This window comes from Atta cephalotes, assembly GCF_000143395.1.
Source record: "Atta cephalotes unplaced genomic scaffold scaffold00033, whole genome shotgun sequence".
NCBI classification, from domain to species: Eukaryota; Metazoa; Arthropoda; class Insecta; order Hymenoptera; family Formicidae; genus Atta; species Atta cephalotes.
The window spans coordinates 2,826,055-2,847,901 of NW_012130097.1; the positions used below are offsets into that span (position 1 = coordinate 2,826,055).

At 32.6% G+C, this 21,847-nt stretch overlaps 2 protein-coding genes across 2 annotated transcripts; one reads left to right on the plus strand and one right to left on the minus strand.

Moving 5' to 3' along the window:
• Positions 1 to 6,732: 6,732 nt before the first annotated feature.
• LOC105621456 (twisted gastrulation protein homolog 1-like) lies at positions 6,733 to 14,240 on the plus strand. The gene is given in 5 exon segments (XM_012202924.1): positions 6,733 to 6,757; positions 6,760 to 6,843; positions 11,207 to 11,446; positions 12,374 to 12,580; positions 13,912 to 14,240. Coding segments are annotated over 5 exon segments (885 nt in total).
• A 3,289-nt stretch (positions 14,241 to 17,529) lies between these two features.
• On the minus strand, positions 17,530 to 20,826 carry LOC105621377. Its single transcript, XM_012202845.1, has 9 exons — positions 20,728 to 20,826; positions 20,428 to 20,649; positions 20,277 to 20,352; positions 19,574 to 19,755; positions 19,249 to 19,498; positions 18,704 to 18,925; positions 18,520 to 18,600; positions 18,310 to 18,407; positions 17,530 to 17,634 (listed from the first exon to the last, which is right to left on the minus strand). Exons 1-9 carry the CDS (start codon positions 20,824 to 20,826, stop codon positions 17,530 to 17,532), a joined length of 1,335 nt encoding a protein of 444 aa, XP_012058235.1.
• Positions 20,827 to 21,847: the final 1,021 nt, after the last annotated feature.

The window sequence follows — 21,847 nt, forward strand, 5'->3', positions numbered from 1 at the left end:
CTCTCTCTCTCTCTCTCTCTCTCTCTCTCTCTCTCTCTCTCTCTCTCTCTCTCTCTCTCTTCGAATTTCGCCGAAACTCTCCGTTTAAAGAGAAGCGAGCTATTTTTGATGATGGGGGTGGATTGGTATCGCGGAACAAAGCGCGTCGGTGCATATGATCGATCTATTTGCAACGCGGCTTTCGTGGAATCGTCGCGGGACCGCAAGAGTTTCAGAGTCGTCGGAGCGGGATCGATTCAAGTCGCGATTATTTATCAATCCGCGATCTATCGAAAGACGCATATCGGCCGAGTGTACTTGGTCTAATACTTTTACGAGAACGCGATCGCATCGCGACGTCGATGACATTATCCTCAATGGCGATCTATATTCACGGTGATAGTCGATGCATATTTTTTCATTGCCGCACTCTCAGTTCTCGAGAAAGCCGGGAGAGACGCAAATACATCTGCGCTGTATCTGATTGATCGTGTCACGCGCTTAAGCACATCTTTCCTAGTATCGAAAGACTATCCGTCGAACGGTAATTCAATTAACACCTAAATGCACCGCCGAAACTCCAAGGAGACCGGAATCGGTATTTTCTAAAAGGAGTTTAGGGCAAAAAAAAAGTATCCTATCGATCATGACAACATTTCGATACACAGAATGTCATAAATCAATGTTCATACTTCTATTTGCGCCTTAATTAGCACGAAATGCGATTGTTCGATTCTGAGTATCGTTTGAATGAACATTGTTGATACAAAAATTCGTCTGCATTCGCAAATAAGATGTTAACAAGAAATGATAATCGAAAGCATTCTAAAGTCGGCGTTAAATATAGAAATACATAAAAATTGTAACAATAAATAATTTGTAAAGTACAAAAAGTGTAGATAGATGTTAAAGAGAAAATATATGAGAAGAAAAGTAAAGGGTAGCAAATAGTGACAACTGTACAAGTATTTTATATGCAGAATTAATGTTAATATATATAGTTGAATAAACTATTTTATAGTTATTTTAACTATGTAATTCTACATATAAATTTATATAGTCATCACTTTTATAATTACTACCACTATGTTTTCCTCTGAGTGTATTAAACTTCATATTTTATGTAAAAAATAAAATTGACAGATTTTGTTAAATATTGTAATTAAAATCCATTCAAAAAAGTTTCTTCCAAATATATTTTTATTTTTTGTTTTCATTTTCTTTAATAGAATTATAATTCATTCATTAAATGTGAATAACGATTTCGCTGTTAATCAACAACTTTAATAGTGTATTTAGCATTAAATGTAGTCGTCCCATTCCGATTGCCCCTTGTCTATTATTAAGATACTATTCGATGTTATCATAGGCTGTGTCGCAGCACTCGCAGCCAAGTTTTAACGCTGACCGCGCGTCGTAAGTGCGAGCTGTTCGATGGCAAGCGTAGCGCTGAGGCTCGATTGTGCGAGCGTGTCTCTCGTGTGCTTGGTAATTCCTGCAATAACCGAAAATAATAATACGGTAGACGACACCGTAAATGGTAGCGATAGCGCAATAACGACGCGATGCCAATTGACAGCGATTCTTCGATAACGCGAATATTAACGCACGAAAGAGGTCATCACCACATGCAATCAATCGGAAATGGCGGAGTTTCAGCATTCATGCACTCTAATCATCTTGCATAATTGAATCGATGCGATTTCGTTTTAATTAAATTAAATTTTTTTTTTAACAGAATTTCCTGAAAATCGCTAGTCGAAAGAAATGCTATTTCTACTGCGCGTCTAAAGATTGAGTCTAAACAATTAAAAATCAAATGATCGTACATTATACAATTAATCGCGTTAACTATTTTTTATCAAAATATTTCAAACATAGTATTATAATATGATACAATATTCCAATCTGTGACTTATTGCATCATATGATATGTAAAAGATTGATTTTTCTGCGAAATTCAATTCTAATTCATTTCATCGAAATCACGAGCAATTTTAACCCTTCCCGAGTGATTTGTACGATTTATTATATGTAAATTGATTTTTTCATTCGATACGCGTTCCTTCTTCCTCAAACGTAGTAGAAATAAAATATAAAATTGAAAAATTATTGCTTTTTACAATAAATTATTTAAAGTGTTTTAAGATGCTTATTAGAGAGATAGATAATATCATTAAATTACTTGTCAATTTAATTTATGATATTATTATCTCAAGTTTCAGTTTAAGGTTGTATTTCAAGATTGTAATCGGCGTACAATTTACAAAATCAGACATGCATATAAATTCATATTAAAATATTATTAATGATAAACGCTAAGATTAGCTCACAACATTTTCCACTGAGAAAACTGGTGCAACACCAGCGCTATGTTAGATTTCGAAAACAGCACTAATGCAATAATAATGCGGTTCAATGGAATATTTCACAAGACATCCATTTTATTGATATCCATTTTATACCATTCCTAAAAATATATATATATATGACTATATTCAAACTTAAATTACTTATTTTACAATATTCATTTATTTAAAATATTTTTTTTAATTAAACTTTTATATTTCAAAAGTTTTAAACGTCAAAATGTCATCGCGTAGCTATTATTAGAAATATTGAAACTAACACAATGTCATTGTTATGACATTAATTATAATACTGTAATATCATATCATAACTTAATATCATACCTTAACACGAACACAATCTCAGTTTCAACTTACACTGGTCTCCACTGTTTTTAAAGACAGTGGAAAAAAAGTTGAATTCAGTACAAGTTTTCTGCATCAATTTTATCAATGAAACATTAAACATGTAAACATATTGGTTTTCACATTGGAATAACAATAAAGTTACACTCAGTACACACTAGTGTTGCACTAGTTCTCCCAGTGGAAAATGCTATAAAGTATTGGTCTAAATAAAATTTTTCTTGTTATCAGTTGAGTTATTCACATAGCCATTTAATATCACTTTATTGTTGTTGAAAGGTAAAGCCAAAATATTTAAATACATACATCTTGAAAGCTATTCCCAAAATCTTTATTGTTTTTTTTCTTATTCGTATTTATTTTATATTTTATTTATTTAATATTTTTATTTATTTTATCTCACGTTGGTACATAATTGTTTCTCGACAATAGAAAGATTTATTCGCATAATTAAAGAGTTACACGCTCGTACCTATGGGACCGAGGTGGGCGAGAAAGAGGGGAACGGAGGAGCTTACACTACTCCAGTAGTAACAGAAAATGATTGGAAAGTCTTCCTCCGTCGTGTGAACGTGGTGTATACGAACGGACACGTAGGTAGAGATACCAGGCTCGCTGCCGCCTTCTACGAAGGCGATTGGCGTTTGTTATTGAAGTTATTCCATCGCCTCAGGCCACAGAACGAGAGGCGAGGCTGCTGATCGTGAGTGCCAGCAGCAGCGGCAGCACGCCTGTCCCTGGATGACAAACATCCACATTTCGCTCGCGAGCTGGAATTTTTATTAAATCCGATTGCGCCCGTCTCCACGTACGCGGTGTCCTGAGTGTATCAAGCGCACTCGTTCATTCCACTTTACGTGATCAGTCACTAACGAGAATATATAGAAATTTGTTATTTAAGCTTATATAGCAGAAAAAGATTTGGTTTATAATTTCTTCTCTCTTAATCTTACATATCCATCGATGTACCTTTACGATTAATGGGTAATTAAAAATCTGAGAGATAGCTAAATATTGTTATTTAAACCTAAAACTTTATTCTTTTCTTATTTTTTTGTGTCATAAATGTCACAGCCTTTCAAATTAGACACTATTGCACTAATTTACATTAATATCATATTTATCCAATTATTGCATAGTTTTTACACAAAAATAAAATCCTAATCTTTTTCTCATTTTCGTATCCTCATGTACTTCTCTTAATAACTAATTTTCTATACTTCATTAACAGTCCGTTTTATAACCTTGTCTCTCATTCTTACACAATGTAATCAAATATTCCGATTTCCGACAGGTTTTAGTCACGTAAATAACAGTTTTGACTAGATCAGAAGACTGCCAAATATTCATATAGACGGTTATAGCTTAATTTTTTGAACGTGATATCATTATTTACAAATATCTGAGCTTATATACACTGAGCTTGCAATTAATTAAAAAGTAGATGGAATTTTATTTCAACCAACTGCAAAATTCTAAAGAACGAATTTATAGAACCGAATCAAATTAGTTTTAGAATAAACTTATTTCACGTTTGATGGACAGATTTTACAAACAAACCTTTAAGACTTAAATGGATTCCCCACTATCTACTCACCGGTAATTGCATGTGATAGGACTTGAAAAGTAGAATGCTGAGTAACTTAGACTTTCATGTACTATCTTATTATAGATATCATCATTGACAATATCGTTATAGTATTTGCTATCAATAAGATTAATACAGTTTTAAACCGATTCAACAATTTTCCTCCTAATTTATAGCGGAGAGAGAGAGAGAGAGAGAGAGAGAGAGAGAGAGAGAGAGAGAGAGAGAGAGAGTGTGTGTGTGTGTGTGTGTGTGTGTGTGTGTGTGTGTGTGTGTGTGTGTGTGTGTGTGTGTGTGTGTGTAGAGAATAACAAATGACTTTTTGGATATCACATAATGAATGATAGAAAGTAATAAAATAAAAAAAATTTTATTAGCACCAGGAGCCAACATTTTCCGAGAGATTTCTAAATTTTTGATCTCAGCACCTTACTTCACCAAAAAGAGAAATAATTTTTGGATTGATTGACAAAGCAATGTTACTGGCATATCCAGAACTTCAACAAAAAAATTGGAATTCATCAATGAAATTATCAAAGTTTTACATTTATTTACATTTTATTTAAGTTTTTAGATAACAACTCGTTAGAATTTATATTTAATATTGTTTAATTTAAATGAAATTTAAGGAAAATCTATAACAGAGATATTTTGCTGTAACTTTTCCATTGTTTCTTTTATCATAATTACATAAACGGAACACAATATCAATTTTCTTATTGTATCAATGAGTCTCAGTCTCTCCTATCTTATGTCTGAATCTTTGTTTTTATTCTTTTTCCTCTTTTTCAACTCCTTTCCCTTTCCACAATTTTCTTAGAACCTTCTCTTTCATAAAATCTATAAATCTTCATTCTATAACTTATTCCATATTTTTTCATTATTCTTATCTACTCTAACGAGAATGTAAAAAGTAAGGTACATATCCGTCAAATTAATCTCGATGAACAGACAGAATGACAAATTATAGAAAAATTTCTCACACTTTGACGGTCATCGAATAACATTATATTTATCCTCTCGATGGTACAAAAGGGTAGCGTTTCATTGTTTCGACCGTTTCGATAAACATGCGACAATGGATGCCAGAAGATAACTGTCAACTATCAACAGAAATCTCTGAATTGATTTGTTGAAAGTTTTCGAGTTGCACAGATTCCATTCAACCTGAGGGAACCTAAACCGTATAGGTTCTAAAATGCGTCATAATCCGCAGTAGCGATTAGCATAGCAAAGGTGTCCCTCTTATAGAAATGCAAACGTTTGTACGGTCTCGCTAAAATTTTAATCCGAGTCAATGCTAACTAAAATATAGACTGTTCAAAAGGAAAAGGAATTATACAAAGAATATCAATTTGACATAGTAAAAGCGAAATAGCTCTCGTTATTTTCGCTACTTACCATACCATGATTATAATTAGGGATGCATCAGATATCCGAGAAGGATTGCCGGATATCTGATTTCTGGCAATATATCCAATCGAAATTTTATATTGAAATGATGTATATAATGATACGAATATCTGAACACTTTTATTATCACTGACTTTTTTCAGAAATATATTTTTTTAGAAATATAGTACCGGATATCTGGCAAATATCCGATATTCGGCGCCGAATATATCAATGATAATAAAAGTTTTCAGGTATTCGTATTATTATATATACGACATTTTAATATAAAGTTTCGGCCAGATATTGTCAAAAATCAGGTATCCGTTAATCCTTCCTAGATATATCCAATGCATCCCTTATTACAATAAGATTTGATGAATAGCTCGCTCGTTTTGAGTGAATCAAGCAACTGAACTTCTCGGCAAAAATACTCATAAATATTTTCAAAACTTTTAATCTTCAATTTGACGCACAAATACAATACATGACGATTAATTTAATTATCGTGCCATCTTTTTAACGGGCTTTTTACGAATCGAGATTTGTGTGATGGAGGTATTTAAGTAACTTAAATCGCCGAAGTGTGATTGCTTATGCCGACGCATAAAAAAAGCATAACAGATATAATTACTTGGAAGCCATCGTAAATGGCGTTCCACAGTGGTGGGTGCGCCTTCATTTACGAATGACCTAGGACCGTCTTGAGATTAGAGTGGGGATTTCCTACCTTAAAACTACAGTCCCTCTGTCCCTCAAAATCTTCGTGATTAGTCTGCCACAGGAATCTGCTGTGGTGGGTCCTGTCATTCGATAGTGTTCGGCGAAATAACGAGCGGACAGTAAAACGTAATAAATTGAAAAGTGATTCAAAGTTACGAATAAATAATAAAATATGCTACAAAAAGATGTGTATAAACATAAAATTTAAAAATACAAATAAAATAAAAATAAATTTGTTAAAAAATAAAGTGTCAGAAATAAAGTTTTTTAAAAAGTTGGTTAATAAATAAAACATTTTTACACATAGACTACAAAATGTGAAACGCAAATGTGAAGATGTGTAACTTAAGATACAGATACAAAATTGTAAAAAGTATTTTTGTGCTTCAAATATCTATATAAAGAAAACAAAGAAATTACATGCAAATATATTTGTATGTCTCTAAGGTGTGTCTATGATCAAACTTTGCTTGATAGAATAAGATTGAGATTGTGTTATAATTTTTTAAACAAATTTTTAATAATGTCATGAACGACATATACGAATACGAATATTTACTATCTCCTTTCTTTCTAAATCCTGATATTAATTCTTAATAACTTTTAATAGCGTATTAATAAATAGAAGATATAAGAACATGGAAAGCAAGCATGAAAGTCGCCAGCAGCGTACGATATCGAGTTGGTCGTGCCGTTTCAATCACCGCGTGTAACAGGTCGTTGTGTAGTGGAATTCTTTTCCAATAATAATTCACCTGAGATATCATAGGACACGATTATGCATAATATAAATAGATTCTTAATGGCGCATTTGAAATGTGCAATTATTGTACGAACGATCGTTTTGCATTCGATTAACTCGTCGTTTCTTTATCTTCCTCGCTATCTGGCCAAGTATATGCAATGTAAAAATAATTTGCGCGTATATTTATCGATTTTTATAAAGAGATTTTCATAATTAAATTTTATAAATGAAGAATGTGATTGTGCGATATTCACTCGATAATCTTATGACTCTTATTTATTCACCACTGCTTTCAAATTGTAGAATAAAAATTCTTGCAAATTATATTTAAATAGAAATAATTTTCAATGAAAAATAACATTTGCAATCGATAGAATAGACTTATAAAACGTACTAACAGTTATTTTCTCGTTTTAGGAAGAAATTAAATCATATTTATTTTTAGAATAGAAATAAATATGATACAATTTTTTTCTAAAAGGGGAAAATAATTTTCAATATATTTTATAAGTTTACTCTAATCCTTATTATTAATTTGACAGTTTGTCATAACTGTAAACATAGTTCATTTCGTTTTTGGTTATTTTTATTTCTCTATTTTATTTCTCTATATTACTATTTTTTGTATTGCCTCTCTTTTTTAATTTTTATTTTTTGATGACTCTGTTTCTAACATTTGCCTTGTTCATTTTGTCTCTCAGGAGCTGCTCAGAATCGCTTCAGGAACGAACTCAGCGTGCTTGAAATGTAGGATATTTCAAGTACGCTGGGTTCATTCCCGAGCAGCTCCTGAGAGACAAAACGAACAATACTATTACATCTATTACATATATATTCACACTATCTATTACAACTATTCAAGCAACATGTTTTTCTCAACATGTTGCAAAATATAACTATATGGCTTCGTCGGTGAATTTTTTTTTATCAGAGTGACAGTTTATTTGCTATTATAAGCTTTATAAGCTATTATAACAAATTTATATTTTTTACAATTTATATATATTTTTGATTTTTTATTTTTTTCCAAATAAGATAAAAAACAATTCGAACTTTTTGATTTTCATCAGATTATCGAGAAATTATCAACAATCGATCATGCAATCGTTTGCAAGCAATTTCTGTTTCTTTATAAGGCTGCATTCAGAATTATCATTTAGATGTTTTTTTATTCTTGTTTAACATTCTTGTTGAACAATAAAGATAAAATGATATTTGGGCGCATCCGGACAACGATTCTGAACGCAGCCCAGCAGGCCTCATATCTGACATAATCTTCACGTACAATTTATTTAACTTCTTCTATCACTATGTTCCTCATTTTACAATATTTCTACGTTTATTTTAATATCTGAAGATGTTTCAATGTTATAGTCAAAATATGTAATATTAAAAATTATATTGTTCAAATTTAATTACAGTGCATTTTATATTTTAATTTATTTTTTTTTTATGATTTTTGTAACTGATTCTTATATGTCTTTTCTATTATTTATTATTATTTGATATTAAAAGTCCTTGATTTCAATTAATTTGGTGAAATTAATTTTTTTTGTGTGCCACAATCCTAATTTCCAGATTTATGTATGGTTATTTATTAATGAAATAAAAGAATAATTAATGAAACAAAAGAAGAGTTTTTACTATATTTTACAAGTCGATTCTGGCTGTGTTTCAAAATTTACTGCTAGTATTGAAAATCTATAGTACACGTGACGTAAACTATAGACTGGTAATAAATATTGACAGTCTCTATCGATAGTAGATTGTAAGTATTGTTTTGTTAAAACATATTTCAATATTAATACATTTTTCAAGAATTTTAATTGTGGATTTTCTCGCTTCATTTCAATCTGTTTCAATCTATTGATTGTGACATAGTAACAGTGAATAAACAAACGGGAATCTTAAACATTTTGAGGAGTAATTGCTTTTTAATTCCTGTCTAAATTTATGTATTTATTATCATGTTTTTTTAAGAAAAAATTCGCTATTAGAAATCTCAGTAAGAGTTTCAAGTAATAAAAAATAATTTCTATATATAGGACGTATCTCCCGAGAACTTGTGTATGTAACTTTCTCTGTCTGTATCTTCTCAGAAAGGATTTTTAATAACAAGACAAAAAATATTCTTTATGGAGTATAAAATAAAACGATATTAAGATTAAATCAATAATTCTTATTCTACTTTCTTGAATTAAATATAAGATTGACTTAAAATAAAAGTAAATTATTATATATTCTTGAAACAAAGATAACATAATATTACAAATTTAAATTTATACATATACTTTTACGTTTAGAATAAATCTTTCCTAGAAGTCGTGCATGCTGGAGAATTTGGCACGACACCAATGTTCAAAATCATTTTATTCTAGATTTAAGAATTTTTGTTTAAGAGAAAAATATTCTTCTGTTAACAATGATCCATATATCAATCATATTTTATGATAGATTGAAGTAATGATATTCGATTCAAAAATCTTTTCTATAGGTATTTGCGTTTATAACTTTAAAGAAAATCCATTTTTGTGCCTCGCCGTAGCAAATGAGCCCCGGAATATCCGCGACAATTCCTTCGCAGGAAACGAAATCACTTCCAATCGTATTACTAAAGAGATTCCGAATTTGCAAAGGCTTAAACGAGTTTAAACAGTGACCTCGCGCAGTGTTATCCCTGAAACGGATAGGAGCAGCATTACGCTGATTGTTCGGGTTAGCACGTTAGAGCAGCGCTTGCCAGGAGAAGAGACTGAAATTTCATTCTTTTTAGCACGCATTCTCGCTTAATGACACCCTGACTCACGTTCGTGAATATTCTTAATAATCTTAATCGGGCCTCGTCGGCATAATCATTCTTCTCGTCTCCGTAACGTCACTTCGGGAGTGATGCGAGTAGGGAAACGTTATAATCATACACTGTCCAGCATCTAAGAGCAGACAAACAATAATCTACGCATGAGTAGAAAAAAGTGCATACAAAAATCACGTGGACTGCGTTGAACGCGGCCGTATAATTTTTCACCGGTAACACGATCAAGTAGGTCTGTGTGGTTTAGCTTTTAGTACCATTACCATAGTCTCTGCGATTTCTATAAAGTCTTAAAGGAAAATTTCCTATGTGAAAAAGATTGTATTTTAGACATTCTGCAACGATTACACAAGATATTATTAACATATTGCTATTCGATGTTCTTATCTCTCATTTTCTATATCTTAGAAAACTATTCTGTCGTATAGATTAAAACAAAATATATTAAGGCTAAGTTGTTTCACCTTTTGGTAAACTTCCGCTCACTGTCTTACTCTCTTATTCTCTTATCTCTTTATTCGTTTACTCTTTGGTTTATTCAGTAGATAAATTACCACATTGTTTGAAGATGGAACAACTAGCCCTAAATATGTTATTCTGATAAGATGTATAAGTTGATTATAAGAAGAAAAAATTTAAATAATATTCATTCTTATTATTTACAATTTATTATTTACAATTAATGATAAATTGAAATCTAAAATTGTTCTATTCTTTTTTAGTTTTCTCTTAAAAAATGCCGATCTCTTTAATGATTTCTTCTTCTTATAATCTTTCTTTTAATTATATAGAAAATTCGAAATATTGTATTTTAGTATAGTTTTTATTTTATTTATAACTTGCATTAAATTCCTTCGTACTTCATTTAACTGTAGAATTTCTATATCTTTTTTTTATTTACCAATGTATGATATATATATAAAACTATTCAATTTATTAATGATTTATTCAATGCAAAGATTTTAAACTGTGATATTTTATATACCTCAACAAACTGCTGTTTGTTAATGTACTAATTCAAATCTCTTATAACATTAGTATTCAGTACAATTTTAAAAACATTTCTTTAAATTGGAAGATTCCAAAGTTTATTTATTTATGTGTTTGTACATATTTTATTATGTTTGTATATCTAATTTCGAAGGATCTTTGCCCTCTCATCTTTCTTTGAAGTATATAAGCTTGTAATAATATTCACGGAGTGTGTGGGACATTTTGTATCGCAGTACAAGTCAAGTAAGAGAATCTAATAGAAACTATCCCAAACAGGATGACGAGTTGGAGTGCATTGTTTGTCGCGGCCGCCGTCGGGATTCTGTTGTTGACGACCGCGACAAAACGCTCGGAAGCGTGCAACGAGGCGATCTGCGCCAGTGTCGTGAGCAAGTGCATGCTGACGCAAAGCTGTAAATGTGACCTGGTCACCTGCACTTGTTGCAAAGACTGCTTCTCGTGCTTGAGCTATTTGTACGACGAATGCTGTTCGTGCGTAGGTAAGATAATACCGAGGATAATCAAATCTTTCTCAATACTATCTTTCAATTACTAGATGTATTGAATTACTAGTTATTAGAAATTCAGTCTATCCTAATAAGGTAGTAATTTATTAAAAGTTATTAAATGTTAACAATTACAATATACAATGCATTAACAAGCACAAACGGTTGAACTGAGAGAAAATTGAAAAACGAATAGATTTGGATTATAGCTATCGTTGCATTAATTTTAAACAAAATTTCCTTTTATTTAATAACAAATTGATTTTGATTTAATTAAATTAATTTTAGTAATCGATAAAATTGATTTAATACAATAATCTTTTTAAACTAAGGTTTAAACAAAACATTTTATAGATTCTTATATAAAGATTCTGATAATCATTCTGAGATTAGAATGAGTGATTGGAGAAAGATTCAATTTAGATAGGCTTTGAATGTCATTTAATTATGAATTAAAATGCGGCTCACATAAAAAATAGATGTATATAAAACTAAGAATATAAGACGATTTAGATATTCCTAATTGACTAGTGTACTAATAATCAACATTTCATAAATATTGGTAAATGTCATACGTGACTAGTCGCTTTGCCTGTAATGTACATCGAAAATAGTTATAAATTGCATTTTGATGTGAACTAAAATAAATTATTTCTTTTCTGATCACTATTTCAAGCATATTCTATAAAATATGTCGATGTTATTCTTGAAATAACAACTGTGTAAAAAAATAAAATTTATAATTAAATATTATTAACGATTTTTAATTTATTGAAATGCTTTGTACGGGTGAGAGGGAACGGAGGAGATGGGTATCTAATTTATAAACCGCCTTAATCTGGTTTAATTTTACTTTTTAAGGATAATTTTCATGCGACCATTTATACATAAATGATATAACACATTTCTATGGGTGTTCAGATTTATGCCCGAAGCCGAATATCACCGACAATCCGTTGAGCAGGAAATCTCACGTGGAGGAATTCAGCGAACCAGTGCCAGCGCTCTTTCAAGCACTCACAGCCGAGGCGGATCCACACGAGAGATGGCTCACCTTCACATATCCAGTAGATTTTGACATGACGGTGTTCGCGCCGAAACACGAGAACGAAATGAAATATCATATACGTAAGTATCGAAATTACACCACCGAGAGAAAGTACACGATTCCTACCATACCTGAGAATCACTAGAAACTGTCGACGCATACGAATTGGTTGATCAATCGATCACGCGTGTCGCGTGCAAATAATTCATCAGAATGAATGTTACGTAGAAAAGAAACAACTTCTTCGCGGAATATGTAAACATAAATTAAATAACACAATAAATATCGATGAGCCGCTCAAATAGAATAAAGTCACGATAATGTGAAAATGACAAAAATTAATCAATGATTTATTGAAAAATGACTTTTAATAAAATACTGTTCGATAAAAAGTCATCTTTTTTCTTTTCAAAGTATTATAGTACATATCCCGAAGATTTTTACGTATTAAACACATAAAATTTTGCGTAGCATGTAGAATTTTGAATAAATTAAGATAAAATAAACTAAAAAAATGTTTTTGTAACAGAACATTTTTTTATAGCAGAACAAAATCTTAATTGTTTCTAAATAAATTCCACGATACGAAAAAGTACAATTCAAGAGTTTTTAAATGAATTTTAATTGATTATACAACTTATTTTCATCAAGCTGTTTGACTTTCTGTATAATTATAAACATATATATAGTTCAATAAAAAAAAAATACACTTTTTCTAACGTGTTATATATATTTCAACATTTTTTTCGTGCTAAACACGATCATAAAAAATAACACGTATTTTTATCAATATTTTTAATAAATTTTTAATAAATGTAATAGTAAGGTAATTTTTGATTTTAATTTATTAAAGCCTGATTTAAAAAAAACTCTGATTTTTTTCTTCTTATTCCTTCTTCTATCGAAGATTAGTCAATAATCAAGACCATCCTAATCTTGTTGACTGCAGCTCTGAAGAGTTAGTTAGAACTCATCTCAAACCATTCTCTTAAATTCCGCAATCACGATAGTTTCCTTCTATTAATATTTCTTTCCTCTATTTTTCCTTCTATAATATAGTATACAGTCGTAGTAGTTCATGATTGATTCGTGACTCTTTTTATCTGCGTTCCAGAAATAATTAATTCTTCGTTTAAGTTAGGATTCTCAATCCCGGTGCGCTATACGAATTCTAACGATGGCATCATATTCAGCACAAAAAAATCTACAGAATATGTACTATGAAACTTCTGAGAGAATTTAGGTATTGAACAGTATAATTATTTTGGAACCATTTTGATGTATTATGGCTTTTTGTTTTGATTAAGCGATTGCGACGCGTTAAAGATTCTGTGATGGTTAAAGCTCATTGAGATGCTAATGATGTTGATTATAGTTGCCATGAGTTGTAATGATACATTTTGATTGATAGAGGCCGCGAACGAGGAGCTGCATCCGTTGAAGCCAAACGTGATGACGGTGAACTGCACGGTCGCGTTCATGGCGCAATGCAATTCCTGGAACAAATGTCGGGCATCCTGCCAGAGCATGGGCGCCACGAGCTACAGGTGGTTCCACGATGGCTGTTGCGAGTGTATAGGCGATACGTGCATCAACTACGGAATCAATGAATCGAGATGCACGCTGTGCTCGCAGGGGGATAAGGAGGAGGAAGATGACCTGAAGGACACGCAAACAGCGTATGACGATTACGGTCAGGACGAAGATGAAGACGAAGATGTGTTGAGCGTAGAGGATTAGCCATCGCGTTCGTCTATGAGACTTTCCCTCGTCATTCTTTCGTGCAAAATATATGCGACAAGGGGAAAAGTGTTTGCGTGAAAGACATTCCGATAAAATTATGATCGCGAGATTATTTGTTCTTGTAAAGAAATCGTTTTATTACCGTGTAAAAGTGAGACTACAATCTTGATATTTGGAATATCTTTTCGGGAAATCGTCTAAACTTCATAATAATAAGTTAGTGAATCTGCGACTTAGAATTACTTTACATGGGTGTTTCCTTCATAATCTGATTCTTTGAACACAGCGATTCGCTCGAATATGACTTTGAATAATCCGGAAAATCGATCGCAATTGTGACAAAACTAAGTGTAAGCCTAATTTTAGAGTGTTGTCCCTAAGGTTTTTAACAAATTTTATAATTTAGTACGCGAAGTCGCCGACTATCGACTGTAACGTGGGAATATACATAATAATAATCTAAATAATCTACGCGTGTCAAGCGTGAACCAGGCACAAGTTTTATTGGAGAGAGTCTTATTTGTACATGACACACACGGCGACGTATAATATATAATATTGTAAAAAACAATATTATATAATATATAATTTTTTTTATTAAGTACTCGGGCTAAGTTCTTCGTATAATGAAAATCTTTATTATCGCGTCCGTGCCATAAAATTGTACAACAAATCGCTCTCGATTAGAAAATCTCTCAAAATTCCTCTAGAAACATCGCAAATTATAATACCGCTAATAAATTTCCGGACATTCTGTAAAACAATGCTTGTAAAGAAACTTTAAAGCATTTCCACTTACCGTATGTTATTACGTTTACTTGATTTATGTCGAAATTATAACATTCGATATTATAACTACTGACGCCGTGTAACGCTATTTCACGACGACGTAATTACATTGACGTAGTAAAACGAACTTCATCGCTATTATCGCTATACTAAAATAGCATTTACATGGCGTTTAACGTCAGTAGTTATATCGGATGTTATAACTTTGGCGATATTATAAAATAGAACCGTAGTCTATGACGAAGTTTAATGTTATCTTATTTAAAAATATTTTATATGTAAAAGCTTAATAATTGTAAAAGAGGTATATAAGAGGAAAAATGAGATGAGTAAAAATCCCCGAAAATAAATTAAAAATCATTTGAAATAAAAATCATAAAAATAGACCAATGACTCTATTTTATTTGACTTTTATTTATGTAATACGGAGATATACTGAATTCTATTTATGTAGTATGGGATATATATGAAGTGTTCGAAAATTTACGAGCGGTAACACTGTGCATCTCTAGGACAATTGGTATACACGCAATAGCGATAAGTAGAACACATCTCTTCGAATGGAATGTGATATGTTTTAGGATCGATTCAGTAAAGACTTTCTATTTAGTGATACAAGTCGACAGAAACATCATTCTATCTTTCTTAACATTTGAGTAAAATAAAGATATATTTCTTTTTTTAATGAGTAAAATAAAGATATATTTCTTTTTTTAAATCTCTTTATGGTTTTCTGATCCATTATAGCATCATGCAATGAAACAAATCCGAAGATCTGATGACATCCTCCTCGAGGAGGCTACACATAGTTAGATCGCAGCAATCTAGAGAATTCCTGAGCCCTGCTGTCAAAACCGCGACTTCACGTAACGATGTCCAAGACCTCTAAAGGATCCAATTTGAATTGGAACAGGTCAGTGACAAAATCCTCGTTGAAGGTCGTATAATACAGATGGTAAATCAGAAGTCTTCCTATCATCTATACTACACGACGACTTTCGACGAGAATTCTGTCGCTGATCGGTTGCTACTTTTGTCGAATCTCCATCAAAAGTCCCAAAATCAGAATTATTAATCCTATTCTATTTTTGACAATTATCTTGCAAGCCTTTAGTTTCTTGATAACAGAAATTTTGATGTATAAATCTTAAAATGACGAGAGACATTCCTTAACACTTATTATGACACAATTAACCTGCCGATAATATGGATAGAAAGAGTCCCTCTTATAAAACTACAGCTGAGTCAAAGATTATTCTCGTGTGGAGAATAATCTCAAAATAAAGATTTAAACCAATATTGTAAAGGATCCGTTCAGAAATCACTAGCTATCCGAATCAGTAGCTTAACAGAGACGTTTCCCTTTTGATGATTGAGAACAGAATTTCGAGTAACAAGGACATAGTGGCACTTGTGTCGACTTGCGTCATTAAATGGAAAGCACCCAATGATGTTTAACGAGACGCATATGAAGACACTCAAAGTTCGCGTTATCCAACAGAGCGTGTAAATAACGATCGCATGCACGTGCACTTTGGTGTTAAGTGGAATTTGAGAGAATGGAGAAGAGTAATCCTCGTAAATGAGTGAAACGATACTCCTCAATTGGGTCATGCGTACATCTGTATATACGAGTTTTAACAACATACAGAACGTTCATTTTTTTAACGCAGAACTATACTTCGTAATACTTACTGAATTAATAAAACTTTTTAAATATAATAAACGCTTTTAACATTAAAATTACCAAAGTAGTTAAAATGATTGATTTTTAATAAAAAGAATGCCTCAAATTTATAATGGTGCATTTTTTTATATTTTTATGACTTTTTTTTAATATTTAAATTGAATTAAATTGATCAATTTACTTTCCTGTTGTCTAAAAAATATATATATTTTATTTATTTAATTTATTTTTATCCCTTAAAAAAATCTATCTGATATACTTAAATAGCAGAAATTAATCAATAATTTTAATGTTAAATGCTCTTCTGTGAACTCAGTTGTGTGATTGATCGTAAGTATTACAAAGTGGGTAGTCTATATAACGTTCTTTATACATATATTTTTCTATCTTTAGTTGTACACTTAATAGGCACGTACTAACTCGTGCCATATATCATAAATATCAAACATGTATACATCACAAATAAAATTGATCGCATCTCTATTAAGTGAATTCACGGATCAACAAGTTTAATCGTGGCGATGGTTTAATTTTGGATCACTGAATCATTTGAATCGCGAAATGCAGAAAATCCAAATACAACAAAATACATATAAAACAGATTCCTTGTGAATAAATAAAGTGTAAACTAAAAGAATTTTATGTTTTTCAAAAATAATTTCAAGAGAAATATATTGAGTTTGTTGTATTTTCTCAATGTGCGAAATTTCTTCAAAGATATTTCTTAGAAAGAGTTATTTCATGATTCAGTAATTCAAAGGTTAAGTTTTCTCGGACACATTTTGGATATAAAGCAAAAATATCAGATATTTAAGTAGGTGGATGTTCATCTTGTACTTCGTTGCTCTCCGGCAACTTGATGAAGGACAGATCGCCACCGCTCCACATCGAGTATAATTGTGATCTCGTGCATTCCTAAAATCAACGACGTTTATGCTGTATAAGAAAGGAGGACGAGAGAATAAGCGACAGACTAGTTTCTATGATAATATCGCCGTGTAACATAACAAAAGAGTGTAAATAGAAGAATGTAACCGTAGCAAGTAAAGCCTATGATAGTAAAGACTATGTATTGAAGACAGGATTGCGAATTGAAGATTAATATTCTATCAAACAGAATGAAACGGATTAAAATTAAAGAATCTAATTAATTGAATTTCAATCCTTAATCTCCAATTCATGGTCTGCTACGAACTTCAAAGTTATTCGTACGCTATCATTCTTTTTTTTCAATTGTATGCATCTTATATGTATCATCTTGTAGCATTGCGTCTTATTGTTAGTCATTTTATTTAAATCTTCTTTTTCATATTTCTTGTATATAAAATTTATCTTTACTCTGGATTACGAAATCCAAAGTTTGTGATGTGAAAAATATTAGTGTACGAACACTTTTTTTTATCATAATATATCGGTGAAGATAGGTGTCTTAGAAGATACCAGTTTAATAAATCTAGATTTACTAACATTGTATTCTCTCTCTTTCTCTCCATCTCTTTCTCTCCCTCCCCCTCTCTCATTCACTCACTCACTTACTCTCAATTTTCTTTCTCTCCATGAGTGAGAAAATAACTGAACTCATTTATTTACCCCGCCACCCGCGCTTTCAGAACCTGATCGGCTGTGTACCGAAACGCAAGAATCGGTCGACGAGCTGCTCTTGCGAGACGGCAATGTATCAGCTATACCTTAAAAAAAAATGTTCGATATGAGATCATCGTGCTCAATCGAGCCTTAACGCCACTCTCGAAACATTCTAACGATATAAAATATTACGACCACGATGGTTAATGCACTCACCGGCTTCGATCTCTCTATGATCGCAATGAGAGTGAATGCTGTCCTTGCTATCACCGTGACTGCCGCTGGCACCGCTCTGTTCTGCAGCAATATTACAGTATCAATTCCTTCGCGATTTCTTATCAGATTAACCACTTTCATCATCGGTATCATCATCAGTAAACGACAATGAGAGAAATCTTACCCGAATCCCTATGTTCGCTGTGAACACTGTGATCGCTATCACGATGCCCAGATTGATCGGAATGGTCACTAGAATCCTGAGGCCAACATCTAGGTGATCCTATCCTACGCGATCCCGACCAAATAGCGGAATCGTAATTCGAGTCGAAATTGCAGGTTGTCAAAGTGACGCCCGGGATATGCTGACTAGTGTAAGCCGAGAGTTGATTGGACGACCGAACTCCTGCACAACGTATAACCTTCGAATCGTAAGATTCGAGAACGCGAAAAACGAGATAGCTACAATTTATATTTAGTTCGTCAAGTCCTTCTAATCTTACAAAGATCAGACAAAATTACGAAGGAAAGAAAAGTCGCTTTACAAATATATTGAATATTCAGTTTGAAATCGAGCATTCGTCTTCAGATAATTATTTTAAATTTCGTAGAGATAGGGCTCGGCTATACAAGTCACAATTTTTGACTCGCATTAAAGGATAATTTTTCGCGAAATTTCCTTCATAAAATCATGTTGCAAACCATCGCGAGGGATTGAAGTTTTGCTACCTGGCTTGCAAGACAATAATTGAATAGCTTCCTGGAGACCGTCCTGACTAGCCATCGTTTTCCACACCGAATCAGGCGTGGTCGATCTACTACGATCTTGCTGAGGCACCCTTAAACGCGACCTTGCATCCTGGCGTGGCCACTCTATAACATGTTTGCAATCCCAGGGCATCGACCAACGTCTCATCGTGCTCTCGACGGACTCGCCTGACATTTCTGCCGCCGCCGTTTCTGACCATCTCCTCTGAACCTTGACACACGAAACCGAGCATGACGCGCTTAATACGATAAAGAACGGTCGCGAGCTCACGAACATGCCAATTACCTGCAGAGGAAACAACGAATATGGCAAAGGAGACCTCCGACAATTTTGTGTGGATTGCTGGGTGGACGAGGAGGAAATTGGCGGTACCGGCGAACTGTAAAGACGTTCGAAGCATTGCTGAAGCGCAGCAATGTCGCAATCGCCACTACCGCTTTGAGAACAAGAGCATTCCGCCATGCCACCTGAATCAGCAATTAAAAACAGAATCTTAATTTCCAAAACTGAAATATAATCAGTTAAATTTCCTACTTCAATTTTTATTACAGTTGATTGCTTTAATGCTAGGTCAGCTATTTTAACACTTTCACACCGTGTGTATCCAATTGAATCCATCCACGTGAGTTCAGGGCGAATTAATTTTAGTGTTAATTTGACACTTATTATTACCATTTATATATTAATTAAGAACATTTTGAATTGTTTTTATATTGTAAACTCTGGAAGAATCTATCACAACTTTGTCGAAAACTTTTATTTAAAAACATATTTTTTATTAAAAAATATATATTTTAATGCGAAAAGTTTACTTAAAATTATGTTATATAAAAAATAATAATGTTGTCAGGAAACCGATAACAAAAATCCATACGACAATCAAAGTGTATTAATATTTTCTTAAAATAATCTTATTCTTTCATTCGATTTATATTTAAGTTTTATATATATTACTAAGAATTATACAATTTTAATAATATAGACTTACCCAAACACTCGCAACAAGCAACGCAGAACTGATATTGCAAGTTTACGAATGTCAAGAGATTTTCTCTGAGAATATCCTAAAAAAGTGGAAGTGTCCTATCAGTTACGCCAATAGTTTAACAACAAAGCTTGAATGAATATAAATTACTGACATGCTTGTCTCCGTCATTGTCGCGAGATTCATGATCCCTCAGAGCAGTGATCACATGATTTTTAACAGTGCTGCTGGCTATGTGCGTAGCTCTTGCTAATTCTTCCCACCCAGCTAAACACTGGCCTGTCAGACGGCACTGTGCCACTGTATCATGCACGGAGAGAAGTGCTTGCAGAGATTGAGCCAGTTTAGTACCAGCTGTACATAAGCCATTAAGTGTCTGCAGTATGAGAGATTCGATTTGGTACGAGATTTGATTTTGTGTGACAATGGAAAGTATTACATTGAGTGTACCAACCTGTAAGTACGTCAACCAATTACCGAGACATTCATTTATTTCTAACTGACCCCTCGAGATTTGGCCATCAATAGATTTTGGCTCCGTTCCTTCAGCCATAGCTAAACTCTTTTAGACAAATCGTCTGATAAAACTCATCGCTGCCTCACGCGCAAACATTTCGAGCACATAGGAAGCAGACACGATATACAGTTAACAACATTCATCGCTGAATATTACAGAAGCAGTAACCAATGGCAAGAGTTAATGCATTGATGCAGCGTAGATCACTTCTGAAAGGAAACAAAAGTAGGCCATACGAAACGACACTAAATGAGAACCGTTTTTAAATGACAGTATACAATCTTCGAATACTCACACATCTTCCTAATTGAATTAACAATTAAAGGATTGCGTTATCGATTGTCCCGTGGAAAAGTCATAATTTTTCCTATTGACACCGATGTTGTCCCTCGGACATCCGCCATATGAAAAACATCAGAACTCGGAGCAATTGCGTGTCCCTTGCGCACTGCGCCTTTACTTTTACTCCACTTGTCACCATTCTGCGTGCTAACCTAAACTAGTACTACGAAAAGCTGTCAGATGACGCTATTTGATATTTGGAATGATTTGGAATTTGAATGAATCATTCAGTATACAAACAAATTTTAAACAATCAAATAATGAAGCCGCCGATCATTAAATGCATCACTCTTCTCGTTGAGGAATCGTGCGAGCATGGATTGAAAGACAAAATTATGTTTTAATAACCCGAAATATTATTACGAAATATTATTAATGTTCCGTCTCTTGTAATTTCAAACAAAGTATCGATATTATGGCTATGCTCGGAATTCTTCCTTTTAAAGAGAATGTTGGAATGATAGAATTACGAATACTGACGAGATATTCTATTAAAGACAGCTGATTTTTCGCGTTATTGTTCATTTTCCTTGAAGTTTAAGTGATTTATTAAAAGTAAAAGATCCTATCAATATTGCTTTATTAAGATCCATGTCGTATTATGTGCAAAAAAAATGTTCATAAAAGTGAAATGAAATATATTATCAATAATATTGTCAGTGATTCAATATTACTGATACTCAGTATTATTGATCGATCGTGTAGGGCCATCTTA

Bases quoted from the DNA above. Each gene is read 5' to 3' on its own strand.
- LOC105621377 (XM_012202845.1), bottom strand. From the start codon at position 20,826: ATGGCTGAAGGAACGGAGCCAAAATCTATTGATGGCCAAATCTCGAGG. The intron at 19,756-20,276 runs GTAAGTCTATAT...TTGCTGATTCAG, and splicing joins TGCTTGTTGCGAGTGTTTGG to GTGGCATGGCGGAATGCTCT. The intron at 18,408-18,519 runs GTGAGTGCATTA...TTTTTTTTTAAG, and splicing joins TCATAGAGAGATCGAAGCCG to GTATAGCTGATACATTGCCG.